Below are 16,243 nucleotides of genomic sequence, written 5' to 3'. Positions count from 1 at the left end.
CAGGTAAAATTCATCTCTTGACTGAGGACAGATTCACCAAACTGTTTCCCTCTGTGTGACATGCATTGATCCACCACGACACTCAATTTGAATGTGAAGCCTCTAACACGTGGCCAAAACAGCACATGAGCGATATTTCTCCTCTCCAAATGTAGACACAGTGGCTCCTCTCAATATCGCCTTCACTGCTGGCCACACAAGCTCAAATACTTCTTGTGGGATGTGTACAGCACAGTGCTCCAAACTAGACACCAGACAACTAGGGTTAGTACTTACACCAGTAGAAAGAACTTTTTATTTGCTGTACAAGCCAGAAGGAGTTTCAATCAGTAAGGAAAAAAAACCAAGTAGGAGTCATGCCTCCATTCTCACCGGATCTGTGTGTGCTACTTTATGATTGCGCTCTCATTCAAATTATGAACATACTCAACGCTGGGCCCAGACCTCGCTTTCCTCTTGCGCAGTCAACTAACTACACCTGCGCCAAGACAGACAGCAGTGCTGCTGCCTGGGCACCAGCAGGCAGGCAGGAGATGGTGGCTCCTTTCACAGCTGCAAAGACCTCCCGGCTTCTGAAAGAAAGGCTAGGCAGCCACATGAGATTAAGAGGCATTCATATTTAAGGGGAGCCTTTAAGGGAGTCCACTACACTGTCTACTTTTCAGGATCTACCCCCAACTGCTCAAACATACATACCTGTCATTAATGCTTCCTGCAACCAAGAGACACAAACAAGACATTTTACCTATTAACTGCAAAGAGTTTTGTTTATTTTAACTTTCCCTTTCAAAATCTTTTGTCCCATTGCAAACTTCAAGTGGGTTTGAATAAAACATTCCTGTACCTGTCTAAATCCATTGCCCAGTCCCATGAGCATGATTAAGTGTATCTTTATACACTCTTTAGAATGAAATACACCAGTAGTATAAATTCAGGACATTTTAACTGCTTTGTTTCTCACAGTCTCTTTTAAATACCATGGGTTTTGCTTGGTTGAAGCACTTTGTTCCAAAAACAATACATGTCTTCTACCCCTTCCTATGAATAAGTAAGCCAAGTCATTTCTCATTGCTAAAGCAAGTGCTTTTGAGTGTCTATTATAAACACTGCATTGTACTGTGTTAGGATATTTTTAAATTTTCATCAGGAAGTACAAAAAAATGACAAAAAAATATGCAAATACAAATGTTAGGCCAGGCTCTGCCCTGAATGATGTTGTTTCATGCATGCATTCCTTCTCACCGTCTCCCCTTCTCAAAAGGTAACTTACCCTTCCCTTCACTTCCTCAAGAGCTCCTTGAAGAGCTTCTATTAACTTAAGCAGCGGCCTTCCTTTCACGCTTAAAGCTCACCATTTTCTTTGGATAAATAACCTCTTTTTTTTTTATTAAAAGCTATATAGGGCACTTTTCTGATGACCATTACCATGCTAATCCGCCTTTTATCTAGCCTTGCAACGCTTCTGTGAGGTATGACAGTGCTTTTATCTTTTTACAGGTAAAAACAAAGCACTAAGTCCACTAAGCACCAAAAGGTGAGACTGCTACAGCCTAGGCCCTAGATGCCCAGCTCTCAAAGACCTGGGAGCTGGAAGCTCCATGCACAGTGTTGGTGCGATAGAACTGAAAAACATTAGCACAGCAAATAGAAACCTGCCCAAGTTAAAATATGGAAAACAATGAAAAAAGGGGATATTTTAAGGCGGGGGGGGGGGGGGCGTTCCCCTTTCCTATATTACTTACAACACCTAATATTTTAACATAAGCCCAGTTGTCATAGATAATACCCAAGATTCTTTGCCATTATTGCAGAAGCTAAAGAATCACATTCCCACTGCTTACCTTTCGGCCCAATGAAGCCTGATTTTTTTGGACTGGCAGTTTACAAAGGATGCTTTGGAAACATGCACATATTTCCCTCCTCTCTGACAGCCTAGCAGTTTGGGTGTTCTCCTACAAGATGTGGGCCTACCTGAGGGCAGTGAAAGCTCAGCCTTCATTTCAGCTCCTGAATGACTATTCTAATCATCAAGCTTCCTAAGGCAACAGATGCCAACATCCTCACCATATGAGTTTTTAAGTCAGTGTGACTTGGCTGTTGTATTTTATGCATCCCTATTAGAAAATCCTGTTAGTCTACATTGGGTAAGCCTCTCCAGGAGGTGGAGGTGGAATACTTCATCAGAGAGTCCAGGTTGGGTTTAGTTGGGAGTTACGACCAAGCTGAGATCTTTATGTACCTACAAAGCTTTAAAGGCAAAAACTTGGACACATATGAATTCAAAGAGCAAGTCAAAGGTTTTGATGATCCCACTGTTTTATAAGGGTGTCTCGCTTCTAGCTAGTTTCCACTTCATGCATCTTCACCCTTCTTTGATCCAAGCCTTACGTAGCTTACAAACACACAGGAAGCAAATACTGAAGTTGGACCCTTCCTCTGGAGTCAACACCACAACCCTGACTCATCTTTGGGCTTGTTCCTCCAGCTCCATTGCCACACTTTTTTAGTGTTTGCCCTGGGGTGATCCCTAGATCCAAAAAAATGCCCTGAAGGGACCAGTGCTTGGGAACTCCCCATGTAGCTGAAAGCTGCAGGGAAGCCGTTGGCCCCTGCGAGTACAGCAGCCAGGCAGCTGAGAGAAGCTGTGGTGTAGCACCATCCAAACTGACAGGCCAGGAAAGAGGTTTCCAACCCACCGCTCTCTGCCTGCTTTCCTTGGGAGGTTACCGGGCTCAGGATGATCAGGTCCTTCGTTTCTGATTTTGTTGGAAAGGGAGAGATGATCTGCATTGGTGGTTTCAAAACTTCCTGTACCCACTTTTTTTTTTTTTTAACTTGCTGTGGCCTAACAGCCCACAGAGTGGGAGCCCCAGCATCTGCAAAGAAATTGTCTTGGAGACAAACAGGAATTTCTTTCCAGTCACTCCTCTTCACAGATCTCTTTAAAGACAAAACAATGACACAGCAGTGGTTTCGTGCCTATATGGAGAACACACCTGCATTTCTTCAGAAGGAGGGTCTCCGACAATGGTGTTTTGCCTGTGCAAACACTGGCAAGACACAGCATAAAATAAGGACTCCCACTTACAAGTCCCCTGCATAGTTTATTCTGACAGATAACCAGGAGGTAGAAGGGATGTTCTCATTGCTATCATATACATTCAATTGCATTGACAACCCTGACAATGTGCTGCTTGAAGACAGCTCATAATCTGTTAAACAATTGTTCCTAACATAAGAAAATATTAAATAACATCCACTGAAGCAAATATTGCCTCTCCATCTACAGGGACACAGGGTCCCAGAGGCCAGGAAACAGCTGTGGCTTTGTTGCACAACAAGCACGAGGGATGCTCTACTGAACTCTTTGAGCATCACAGGGCAAAGCCTCCTGGGGACTCAAAAGTGGGTCAACAAGGCCAGAAAGGAGTTGGTCAGAGGAAGACCGTGAAGAAATCCACTGCTAAATTGTCTTCAAAGACAGGGGCTAATAGGTACATGCAATAGCTGCAGTACTCAAACTATTTAGTGACTTGAGGCACCTCTTTGAAAGGTCTCAAAGGACTCCCTTACCAGGAAATCAATTTCTATCACAATGTCAATTGGGTTAGCAGTATTGCCTGGCCCAAGGAGAAGCTATAAGCATCATTGGCCCTTCTTATCAGCTCCAAGAAGAACCGAGCTAGGAACTGGAGAGGGTGGGCTCATATAAAAGACGACCTGGGGTTCTGGCGTGTGCTGCATTTGGCACAGTATGAGCAAGACCATTGGGAGGCGTAGAAATGTGTAGAAGCCCAGCACAGAGCACAGCATGCTGCAGAAACACAAGTAAGAACTGTAGCACCTCAAAGGCAGCACAATTACTTGCATGAGTAGGGTGGGCTTCTGTGATGAGGGTCTGCAGCACTGGTTACTTTGTGAAGTGCCTCACTTCATGTTTTCTAGACTGCTTTTTCCACAAGTCAGTTCTGTTTACTGCAGTATTTCCACGTCAGCCTTTACACACTCAAATGTCAGACCCATTTTGGATTATCACTTTAAACTAGACACAGCTGCTTTAAAGCAATAAGAAAAACATTCTAACTCCTTCCAAAATGTAAGAATGGATTTTGCTCAGTCACTGAAACCAGTACTTTCCTCCACTCACAAAATACACCGTCGCAGAAGAATCAGAAAACGTCTTTCCAAATAACAGCGATACTTTAACAACAGCGACAGCAAGTCTCCAGGACACCCAGCTTCACCGAAACTACTGTTATCTACTGAATCTTGCTTTACATTTAGTGCTTGGTTTAACCAAAACCATCCATCAGCTCAAACCTCCACAATGCCTGAGGACAAGCAGCACCTCACAGACGTGTATTTGGTCAGGACTACCGGACTAAGGAGAGGTCACATCCTTGCAATAGCATGGAGCAAGTTACTGAAACGCTTCCTCCCTACCATTCCCCCTGCACTGCTGCACGTTCGCACCCATAGCATCCCAGCCTCTCCTGTAAGGGGGACCTTGCCAAGCTGAGCCCCCACCTCCTTCCAGAGGCCAGCACACCAGTTCTGCTTCCCTGTTCCTTCAGTGATGCACAGGCCCTCTTCTGGGAAACACTGGCAGAAGGTCAGACACTAGCAGCCAGACATATTCCCACAACGCTGCCAGACATGTTCCCACATTGCTGTCGGCACAGAGGAAGCACATGGAGGTGACCAAAGGGAAACCTCTGCTCAGCGAGCTGTAGCACAGACCTTGGTAACAACAGAGGCTAGCGCCCACTGTGCTTTCAGATATGCGTGCAGGTCTGTCAAAGCCCCCCACAAGTCTGCTCAGGTTGGCGCAGTGCACAGATGTAATTTAAATATATTAGTATCTTTTCCCACAGCCATCACACAAATACAAAACTCAAAAGATTTGCTCCTAATTTATTCCCCTCTCAGTGAAAGGAGAATCAGGCTCACCGTGGTAGGAAGACCTGCTCCTCACCAAACTTGCTAATGCTCCCATCAGTCTCCAACTGAACAGAAATTGCTCTCCTCATTCCAGACCACAGCCTTCATCAAGTTGGGTGAGGACATAACCCTGGTTATTGAGACCAGCACATCTTTTTTTATCATGTCTCAAACTCCTCCCATGGATCTTCAGTGGAGCAAACCTGGACCTCTAGCATTACAAAGCGCAAACCACTACTACAGCAGAACTAAAACAACTGCTTAGTAAATAGGTTTCTTACCCTAACCGTGGTCACTGGGGATATGGGTGGGGGATACAGCCTCCTTAGCTAGTGTTCCTTTAGCTGGGCATAAAGCAGCACAGGTGCTATGTCACAGCCAGCATAAGAAATGTGCGGTAGGCAAAAATCATGTGCAACTGTCATATGATTAAAGACTGTATCACAGAGCTTAAGTACAAGGGACTGATGAGTTTCTAAACAATTCTGGTATTTATAAACTTGTGAGTTTGCATCGCAAGTAGCATCATTTGGATATGGGGAAAAAAGAGATGGTTTCATTTTTGGTAAGGAACACAATGCATGGAAATAGAATGTTTTTTATAAGTAGGCCTGTCAAAATTGCTACAGTCACACAGCTCATATCATGCTTTTGCTTTAATACTTTGCAAAGGATAGGTATGTATGAATTTTTGCTCATGTTTAGTCTTAGCTTTGAAAAAAGAAAACAGAAGAATCTAGTGACATTGATTAGTTACATTGTTCAAATTTAACTTCTGAGATCAAAATATGGCCCTAAATCAGTACAAATAAGTCAAACTGAATTTCAAGCACCTATTCAATCGTTTGCATACATGAGATTCAAGGCTCACACTTCAGGGAGGAAAGACACAGGAACCAACCAAATTTTCATCTTAATAGAAGTGCTGTAACTGTATTCAAAGCAAGTACAGAGCTGCTGAAAGCACCGAAAGACTATTCACATCATAGAATAAAAGTAATAAGACAAAATTCTGCTCTTCCACCCACACTCTCCTGTAAATGTCAACGGTGTTACATGGATACATCCACTCAGTACCTCCTTCTATTCATTCCTAGAATGGGAGTGCGCCAACGTTTAAATATCCCATTGAACAACTTGATCTCTCTATAGAAGAATGATATAGTGGCCTCAAAACTGTACATCCTTAATATCAAGACCAAATCATTTTAAACTGTAGCCTCACTCTAATACAAAACAACATATTATAAAACCCTATAGATAGGTTCATTTGGGCTTACATGTTTTATAAAAGTTTTATGTAACTCTTTATTTTACAGAAACAAAAATGGATTTAAAAGCTCCTTGGCTGCTACAGCATGAACACAATCCACTAAATGCAGGTATTTCATGCTTTATTCAAACATGACTTACACAGTCATGTGTACTCCAGAGCATAGCGCAAGTACAGGCTGAAAAGAATTATTAAAAAATATATTTAATCATACTTACCACAAATAACAAAAGAGACACTAACTAAAACAACAACTTCAAGTGACTCAGTTTGAATCATTACAGAAAATGAATGCTAATTTCAGCCAGCAGTATAGATAAAAATTACTGGTTCCATCTCAACATTTGTTGTTTTGCATTGTTATAGCAAATATTTCATAGTAGATTTCTACCATGAGAAAAGTTTAAATTGAAAAGAATACATCCTTCCAACACTAGTAGCTGTAAAATCTTCATAATTATTTTTTAAAAATAAAACAAATTAGTGCAGAATAATGGAACAAGAATAGCTGAAATTGAAAGTGCACAAGCTGTGCACACATACACATGTATTTTATGCATAGCATCATTCTTCACTTATCCCTGAAGTACTGTCTATACTGAGAAATTAAAAAAAAAAAGACATTTAGACAAAGGAGATAATTTTCAGAAATTAGAAAGTTCATCAGTTGCAAAAGTCATGCGTTGCACTATTCTTAATAAAGGACAACAATACTGTTTAGCAGTGAGACTTCACCATTTAATTGGTCAGGGGTTTTTTTCCCACATCTGATCTTAAAAGAAATCCAGGAAAAAGCATGTTTTAGTTGCATTGATTATATGGGTCTTCCATCAGTTTAAAGAAGCCATTTGACTTACTGATTATAGCTCCAGCCATCAAAAGCCTTAAAAGCACTTGACAAGACCTAACTCCCTGCCCACTTTCAGCTATATGAGTTACAAAAATGCATTAACAAATTCTCCAATGAATGGGTTTCATTAAGATTTGTTTTACGATCTTGTTCTAGGATTTAATACAGAAATGGATTGATATGTTGAATTATCACAGTAGAACTTCTTGAGCTTTCAGAATGTTAATCTTAAAACACATTATCTATCTTCTCTCCATTGTACTTTGGTTTTCTTACTATCTATAAAAGTCATTTTAAGGAAATCAGGTCGTACATTTCTAAATGCATAAAGATTCTCACAAAAAACTAGAAGCTTCTGGCCTAGTAAAAGCCAGGAAAAAAACATTTTATATTCAACTCAGGTGATACTGAGAAAAAAAAAATTGTCAATAGTGAATAGATATTTTGATGTACTGACCAATTGTATGAAAAACATGGATGAAAATAAAAGCATCTCCACAGCTGTTAAGTTAGAAAAGAAGAAAGATCAGGAAGAAACAAAACCCTTTCCTCTGTTTTACTCTCAGTTTGGGAAAATGTCCTTAACACAGAACCTACAAGTCATCCCCTTGTGGTTTTTTAAGCTTTGCTGCTTTCATGGCTAAATGTCTTGTTTTAGTTGGTGCCAACAGACCGACCTACACTCATGGACTTTACTCAGCCAAAAGTGATTTTACAGGAAATCTTGAATAAACTGAGTCTTGCAGGAATAGATACAAAATGGTAACGACTCCAGTTCAACCACTAAATGCCAGATTTGTAGAGAATAACATTCACTTTGCCTTGCACAGGGCAAGCAAGAGAAACAAAATCTTCAGCTGAAGGCATTCTATACATATCATTATTGAAACAGCATTTTTCCGTGCACTTTTTCCAAGGTGTGACTCTAGCAAAGAGCCTTCCATACAAGGGAAGAGAAGCATTCTCCAGACCAGACCCTTCTATTCCATTATTTAGGGTTTTTTTTATGCTGACATTAACCCACTGAAGTCCAGAAGGTGGATGAGACTTTAAACTGGCAACACAGAGCAGAAAACCTTCTGCATATCTGCTACAGCCTTCCAAGTCAGCCCATTTGGGAGCTTTAAGAACTAGGATAGCTTAACCCAGACATTGCACCTCATAAGGAACACCATAATATTGCTCTTCCCTGTGCACATTTAACTTTGCCCTTCTCGGTACTTGCATGTCTAGAACAGTCACTAAAGCGCATTTCCCTATTCAATAGAACATCATTGGGTCACACTAGGATGTAATTTACCTGCAGCACAAGGCTTCTGAGCTAGTCCTCTGCTAATAATGAATTTCACCCATTGTTGCTTGAAGATTCATTGAAAATAATGGAAATTTATGAACTGTCAGGAAACCAAACATATTCTATCAAAAGGAAACAGAAAAGTATACTTCACCCCCAAAATTTGCTTGCTAATTTCAACAAAAGCAGTCCTTTCTTGATACTTTCTTGATAACTGATACCATTTACCAAAAGTGTTGCAGTAGTACGAGGTACACCAGTGATGCCCAGGACCTGACTACCCTTGCCACATCACATACAGAAGAGTGATGCAGAGTTTGTCATGTTCATGTATGTGTTCCCTACCAACGTAACAGCTCAGTCTGAAAGTGATTAGACCCACAACACTTAAGGTAGTAAACCCTGCCTTTGGGGAAGCACGCCTATACTGCTTCGGGACCCCAAGCACTGTAGCTGCAGCCAGGTCTGCATCTCCATACCATGCTGCTCACGGCTTCAGGCTTTGAAGGGAAGGCAGGCAGGGCCAGGTTGCAGCAGACACAGCACTGTCAGGCTAAGGATCCTTTGCAAACATTTCATTTAAATGAACATTTTATTCAAGTGCAAAAGTATGAAAATAAAACTCAGGTTAGTTCTTCATACTCTGTTAGTTTCCTTCGCATTTCTCTTTAGCTGAACACAAAACCAGGTTTTTCAGTTTCAGAGCTGTTTATGATAAAGTTAATTTTTCTCCTAGGTCTCAGGCAATGGTACAACGTTGGCATGCCTAGGTTGCAGAATGGTTATTGTTCTGGGACTTTATACTCTCCAATGGAAGTAATGCCATAAATCACTGAAATGTCTGTTATTCTCAGGATTTGTGTCTGAAGGTGCTTTTTCCTTCCCTCTACAGGAAGCTCACTGCATTCTCCATCAAAGGGTGCGGGTTTGCTTCTATACCTGACGTCTCTTTAGGATGTTCCCAGGGGATTTAGTGAAAGCAAGACTGAATTCACACAAGCCTTACGCCCTCTAACCTCCCCTTCTTCCAACCTCCTCGTTTTGTCAATAAATCAGAAAAGCATCTGTGACTTCCACTGAAATTCCAAAGCCATTTAAACACAGGGCTTGCTTTTGCCATCCTTACACATGCACAATTATCATGTACCTCAGAGAGAATTTTGACCAAGGAAGGACTGCAGAATCTATCTGGCATTTACATAAACCGAAAAGTATTTCTGCCTCCAGATATTGATAAAGCATTAGAATATTGCAAAGAATCAGGAGTCTCTATGACATACCGCGCCATTCGAATTGGGTGCCTTGGCCATGAACCAAGATTATAACTGTTATTGTTGTAGTGCTTGTATACTGTGGGTGTATTACATTACCTGAGAAAAACATTAATATCACATTAGCAGTAACCATCAGGGGCTAGTGATTCTTTACATACTGCACTGTTTTACAGCATTGGTTCATTTTCTGTCCCATTGGGTGTTCTGGTCTTTAAATATTTCAATGCTTCAAACAAATTTTTGTCAACCAAGCACTACATGCAACATTTATTTTTCTAGCTCTACATGGCTAGTATAGAAACACAGCTTTTAAACATTAAATACAAGACAAGCAGGATTATGGTGTCCCTCATTTCAAAGAGGAAAGAGCCTTAAATTCACACTTCATCCAAAGGTCATCATGTGAGAAGAAATCACAGAGGACCAGATGAGGTCCACAAGTCTAGGTGAATGACACTTTATAAATTCTTTCCTGTGTGTGCTATCACAAAGCCATCCCATCCCAGGATGGGCTGAGAAGTTCTCAATTCCTTCTTTACTCCAATGTGTGGAAAGGAAATACTGTGCAGCTTCTAACCCTAGCATAGCTCTTTTGGCTGGCATTTAGCGCATGAGAACCTGTCTCAGTCGATTTGCAACCTAAGAAGGTCTTGTCCCTAATAACTCTAAAGGAAACGATTCAGACCAACAGTGTTTGAGGTGAGTCTTGCTGCAGATGGTGATATAAACATAAGCAAAACACTAACCCTAACAGAAAAACCCTAAACTTGCATGCCTATTTACACTGCTATTACCTTTAGCAATTGAAGGTGCATCAGCTTACCAGAGCCACATCTAATATGAAAGGCTGTCCAAAGAATTCCTTGTTAAACTAATGGTAAAAAATGGTATAATTAGGGCTGTCCTTAGACCAACGCTTCCCAAAGAGGTTGCATGCCAACTGCTTTGTTATTACCATATGACCTCTTTCACTGAGTTAACACCCTCTGCCCCAAAATATAACACATAGCAAGAATGTGTTTTCCTCAGTTCACCTGTGACTGTGGATGCACATCATATACAAGTACCTTTAAGTGAAGCACTTATTCAGTATCTATTTCTGTTCTGTGACCAAGTTCCTCTCCTTTCAAAGGGAATCCTCCCCAAATTAGGAACATTCCTATATCTGTATCAACTCAGTATCTGTTGGCGCTACTTAACTTGCTTGCATGTGCCAGGAAATACAGTTTGACAACAAGCCCAAGGTTTATTTGGCAAATCCCAAATGGCCTAGATAGTTTCATTGTGGGTCACGTTACTACCCAATCAAATGAAACCAAGAAGGGAGAGCCAAACCTCAAGCTTTATGGGCCCATTTAAGCACTTATCCTGTGGGCATCCCAAATCATTTCAAAAGCCAAGTAGGCAGGCCAAGATGAGACAGGCAACAAGGAACCAGCATGTTTCCATGCTGCTCCCATACCCACCAGCACAGCCCTGCCAGACCAGGAGAGAAAGGAGACTATCCTTGTCTCCTGAAAGAGACAGAGGTTAGAAGAGGCTGATGGTCCCATGTTAGAACTGATTCATACAGCATTCATTTGCAACGGCATCACATTTACAGCAAAGCTGGACTGGGTCCAGCAAAAACTAGAAGGCACATCAAAGAAGAAATTGGCTTTTAAACCTGAGTCACTTCCCTAAGCTTCTCCTACTATGTCTGAACTGTGCATCACTTCCTACCAAGCTTAATCTAAAAACTTGTATTGATTACAGTCCTCAGGACTTGCTGAGCATTTGGAAATGGAATGCTGTCATTTTACCTCTGCTGTTTAGCACCACACTCTGTTATGACACCTTCTTAATAATGGGGGAAGAGAGGAAGAAACAGCATAGCTTCTGCTGCACGATTCCCCCCCATCTCCAAACCTCAACTTATTTATTGCATCAAGGTTTTGGCACTGAAAGTCAAAAGAGATAATTGGTTTTTAATGAAGAAAATCTAAAAACTCAAGACAGTTTCGAGAAAAGCCTTAGATAACTGGTGTTGAAAGATTTGAGAAGCAGCCTGAATGCGACGAAACGTAACATTTCATTTAAAAAAAAAAAAAAAAAAGAGGGCAAGATTCGCTGTAAGAATGGCAAGTATTTTTTCAGGAATGCAGCTTCCAGCCCCTTCCCTTCTACAGGAAAGTTGCAGAGGGAAACAACCTATAAAAAGACCCTCACAATTTTATGTGAAAATATGGTCTTATCAAAGGCTGTTTCTCCAATAATATCGCCTAATTGAAAGAATAAAAAGAAAACCACACCAACCAACTGAAAATCATTCTTGGGATAATTTGAGTTTTTAGCTGCTTGTCAAGAGGGTTAATTGTCTTTGCCTTATCAGAACAAACTGACTATATTTTTAATTAATTAACTCATCTCGTCTTCAAACGGAGATTGATCCTGCATATTCTCAATCATACTACAAGTTCTTAATCCCTTAAGTAACCCCATTGAAGCCAATGGAAGCATTAAAAATGGCAGAACTTAGGCTCAGAGCTCTAAAAAAATGCACATGCCTAGGTTTAAACAAATACATAAACGCTTGCACGGTCGCAGGCTTACTGAGGGAGCAGCTTTTGGTAAGTCCCTAAGTGCAAGAATCTGGATAACATTAATGCATATTTGCACGCAATTGTGAAATTCGAGGCATTTCCCACTCCACAGTTTTCCAAGAGAAAGACCTGGTTACAGCGCACTAGGGGGAAAAAAAAAAAAAAATCTACCCTCAGCCCTCAAAATGGCAAAGTCTCTCCTCACTTATGACAAATCTCCCCTTCCAACTCAGACAGGCAGCCCTCGCCGGTCCCCCAGCACCGGGCTCTTCCTTCCCAGAGACCATCTTGAATCCCCGCACCGCCGCCCCGGCCGAAGCCGCCGTGCCCCCGCAGCCGCAGCCCCCGCCGAGCGCCGGACCCCACCGCTGGCCCGACCCCTCCTCGCCCCCCGTGCCGGGTCGGGCCCCTGCGCTGCCCCCGCCTCGCCCACCCCGAGCGCGGGTCTCGCCCCGCAGCGGGCACGGCCCCGCCGGCAGCTCTCCCCGGGCGCCCCGCCGGGCCGGCGCACCTGCGGCCGGGAGCCCCGCCGGGAGGCGACCGCCGCGCTGCCCGGGCCGGGCCGGGCCGGGGCGGGGAGGGGGGGCTCTCCGCCGGACTCGGGCGGAGCGGGCTCCGGCCCCGGCACCTGGATGCGGCCGCTTCGGCGGAACCGCCCGGGAGCCGCCGGGGCTCAACCGCCCCTCCGCCGGGGCTGCCCCCGCCGAGGCGGCGGCGGGCTGCTTCGCCCTCCGCCCCGGGGCGCCGGCGCACGGCGGCGTCTCCCCGGTCCCCCCTTACCGTTAGACCTTCGCACGATGTTCTCCAGAAACGTGTTCTGAGGCGCCACCAGCCCTCGCCTTCCCCCGGCCATAGTCGCTCTGCGGGAGCGCGGCGCGGAGGCTTCGCTCAGGGCCGCGCCGACCCGCGCTCTGCCGCGCCGCTCCCCGCCCGCCCCGCGCGCCTCATGCCTCCGCCGGGACCGGCACGGCTGTGCGGCATCAGCCCTCCCGCCGCCTCCCGCGCACCGCAGCCCCGCGGCCGCCGCCGCCGCCGCCGCCGGACCTCCCCGCAGCGCCCCCTGCCGGGCGCCGCCGCCCCGCGCCGCCGCGCCGCAAGGCCGGTGCTGCAGCGCCATCGTCTGGGGGCGGCGCGGCGCGGCGCGGCGCTCGCTGAGGGGCGGCCGCGGCGGGCGCGGAGCCCGCCCGCCCCGGGAGCTCGGAGCTGCCACCGGCACCCCGCACGGCTGCAGCTCAAGGGGGAAACGCGGCGCCGGCCGGCGGCGGGGCGGGCGGGCGCGCGAGGGGCCAGCTCCCCAAGGGCCGCGGAGCGGGGGGAGGCTGCGGCCCCGAGAGGGCTCGGCCCGTCAGGGGGCAGAGGGCGCTTCGCGGCGCCCTCGTCCTCCGCCCAGGGGCGGCTGCGGCGGGGCTCGGCCCCTCACCGGTGCGCCCCGAGTGCTTTAGAACCGCTCACAAGCTCAGGGCGGCAGCTCCCCGGGGCGGCGGGAGGTACCTCCGTCTGCCGTCCCGGGTGGGACGCCGCCGCGAAACGCCGGAGGCTTCGCGCTCTGCCTGCCGGCCGGCTGCCGGCCCTTGCCGCCATCGGCGCGGCTCGCGTTTCACCCTTTCCTGCGCTGGCTACTTAGTATTACGTGGTCAAACTCATTAACAGCTCAGTGGAAGCACTGAGACAAACTATTTAAATATAACCTTTGACAGGTCTTCAACTCTTTGAAGTATTTAATTTACAACAGTTTTTCATTCAGGGATTAAACGACTTTCCCCTTTACCAATCCATCAGTAAATGGAAAATACATCTTTTTAATTTAAAAGGCAGATTTTCTTCTGGGCATCGGCCTTTACTTGCTGTAGCATCTCATTAAGTGCAGCACCTTCAAGCTCCTCATCTCAGGGCACATTCAAGACATGTTTCCGCGTGATCGCATGTCTGGGGTAAAGCTATTTCTCACAATACCAGCAAATAAAGCATGGCAAAGACGATGGTCCATGTCACTCAGGCTTTTTAAGCATGAGCACCGCTCCCATGGAATTTTGGCACTCCCTAGCTAGCTCTCTCCCAGGTAATGCTTGGGGCAGGGCCACAGCACAGCCAGGAACCGCAGCCAGCCCCAGCGCAGTCACACGCAGGGTCCCATTCAGCTACGCAGCATGGCCCACGGTTGTGACCAAATGCTGACAGTATGCATGCGCTGCCGCAAAAGCCACATCTTCCTGCCGCCGACCTGCTGCCCACAGCGTTTTTAAGTCACCAGACCCAAGCTACATATTGTGGAGAGTCGAGGGGCGGAGGCGGGTGATGACTTCGTTGCAGCAGAAGCTACCGATCAAGTCCCAGAGCGTCCTAGCGTCGGGCAGCCCCTCACACAGCCGGAGACCTGGGCGTCATCGAAAATCCCAGCACGGCGCAGCCCTGCTGCCAGACGTATGAAGTAGCTGTGCTGTGGAAGCCACTTTTAAACTGGTCACGAACTGTATACTGGCCAACCCTGGATTTGCTGCCAAAGAGACACAGGTTAGGAGAGAAAAATCAAGTGCCTGAAGTTGCAAAAAGGCTACTAATTCTCCCTGAAATGTTGTTGGATTTTGAAAAATCCCATGGAAGCATTTATTTGCATCTTTACACATCTAAATCAATCCCCAACAACCGTACATATGAAGACCCCAGATTATTTAGTTGCTGCTAGCTTCAGCAGCACAGGCCAAACCTGAAGAGATCTTAAACTCTCTAGCAATTTCCCCAGAACAAATGTAACTGTAACCTTTGACAATGAATTTACACAACTGCTAACAACCAAGAGTGAGGTTTTGAAAAAAATGGGATCTGGAAGACTGTTCTGTTACTCCTCTAAGCCACTGTGCCAGAGGGCTAGATAAGTGCGTGCGTGCATGCTATCTTAGCTTCTGCTGGGCTCTGCAGGAATATCTATGATTTGGAGACATCTGGCAGCTGGCATACATTATAGAAACTTTGAGGCCTTTAAAGAAAATTTTAAACTGAATCAGCAAGTACACAGAAGTGGGAGCAAGGGGGGACAGAGTAAGAAAGAAAAGCCGTATTTTTTCTGGAACTCCATAAAGTGTGGGCTGGCTGCAGTTTGTGCTGCATCGTGCACCCTGGTCTCTGATTATCTAGCTCTGATTGTCTGATTTTTCAGAGCATCATCCTTAATCCTAAAAGTTCCATGTCAAGGGTACCCTTTTAGCTAGGCCAGGGTTGACATCTACCCTGTAACATCGCAAATGAATAAAATCTTCCATTTGCTGTAACATTTCTCCTTTATCTTCTACCTCCTTTAAACTTTCTCCCCCCTGCAAAATATGATTCCTGCTGGTGATATGAATTTTTCACCACTAGTGCAGAGGGACATTGCGTTAATGTTCACTGTGATTATTCCAAATTCTATACTCATTTTCTTGCCATTACTGGTAAATTTTGCAAATGATACAAAGCTGGAAGCAAAGCTCCATCTGAAGCAGCACAAGTACAGTGCCTGACTTCTTTATTAGATGGTTACTTCTCCCCAGCTATCATTTTTTTTTAAAGTTGAAAACTGCAATTGCTTCATTTGCTTGTTTGCTAAAGCCTATCGGACAGAACTTAATTCCTAACACTTCCACTTAAGGCTAATATAAAAGGTCATAGTTTGCTATAGAGGACCTTCACCTGTATTTTATTATGCTGCTCTTTCAGCCTGTTCTTTTTTCCTGAAAAAGGCCCTAGATCAGGACTTGTAGTAATACCCCAGTAAGGGACCATCCCTTGGCTGCAGAACCTTAAGCTACTGTTCCACAGTCACTCTGAGCAGCTGCTGCTGCAAAAAGGACAGATTTGCCTTCATCTAAGCTGTGCATATTTGTCACCCCACTTGAATTGAAAACGAGCCTGAAAAGAAACCCAGCACTGGTGGCGAATGAGGAAAGGCAACTGAGACACCTCCCATTTTGGCAGCAGCCTGTATTTATGCCAACCCATTTACTAACATGACCGTAACTTCCAGTGTTGATACACACAAGTGTGTTGAAAACTGTA

General features: G+C 45.0%; 1 protein-coding gene across 2 annotated transcripts in view; it reads right to left on the bottom strand.

Annotated features, from left to right (window-relative positions):
• Positions 1-13,227, bottom strand: part of KCNH1 (potassium voltage-gated channel subfamily H member 1) — a 186,383-nt gene extending 173,156 nt beyond the window's left edge. The window contains exon 1 of one of the 2 annotated variants that reach the window (XR_011327451.1): positions 12,995-13,181. Coding sequence is in view for 1 of the 2 variants with exons in the window: in XM_069800197.1 (XP_069656298.1) it covers positions 12,995-13,067 (73 nt within the window). In the remaining variant the exon portion in view is untranslated. Of the gene's footprint in view, positions 1-12,994 lie in introns of both variants that reach the window. The other variant, XM_069800197.1, reaches the window with a different exon arrangement.
• Positions 13,228-16,243: the final 3,016 nt, after the last annotated feature.

Source organism: Haliaeetus albicilla, chromosome 13, assembly GCF_947461875.1.
Source record: "Haliaeetus albicilla chromosome 13, bHalAlb1.1, whole genome shotgun sequence".
NCBI classification, from domain to species: Eukaryota; Metazoa; Chordata; class Aves; order Accipitriformes; family Accipitridae; genus Haliaeetus; species Haliaeetus albicilla.
Note: the sequence above shows the minus strand (reverse complement) of the source record. Positions and strands in the feature narration are given on the sequence as shown.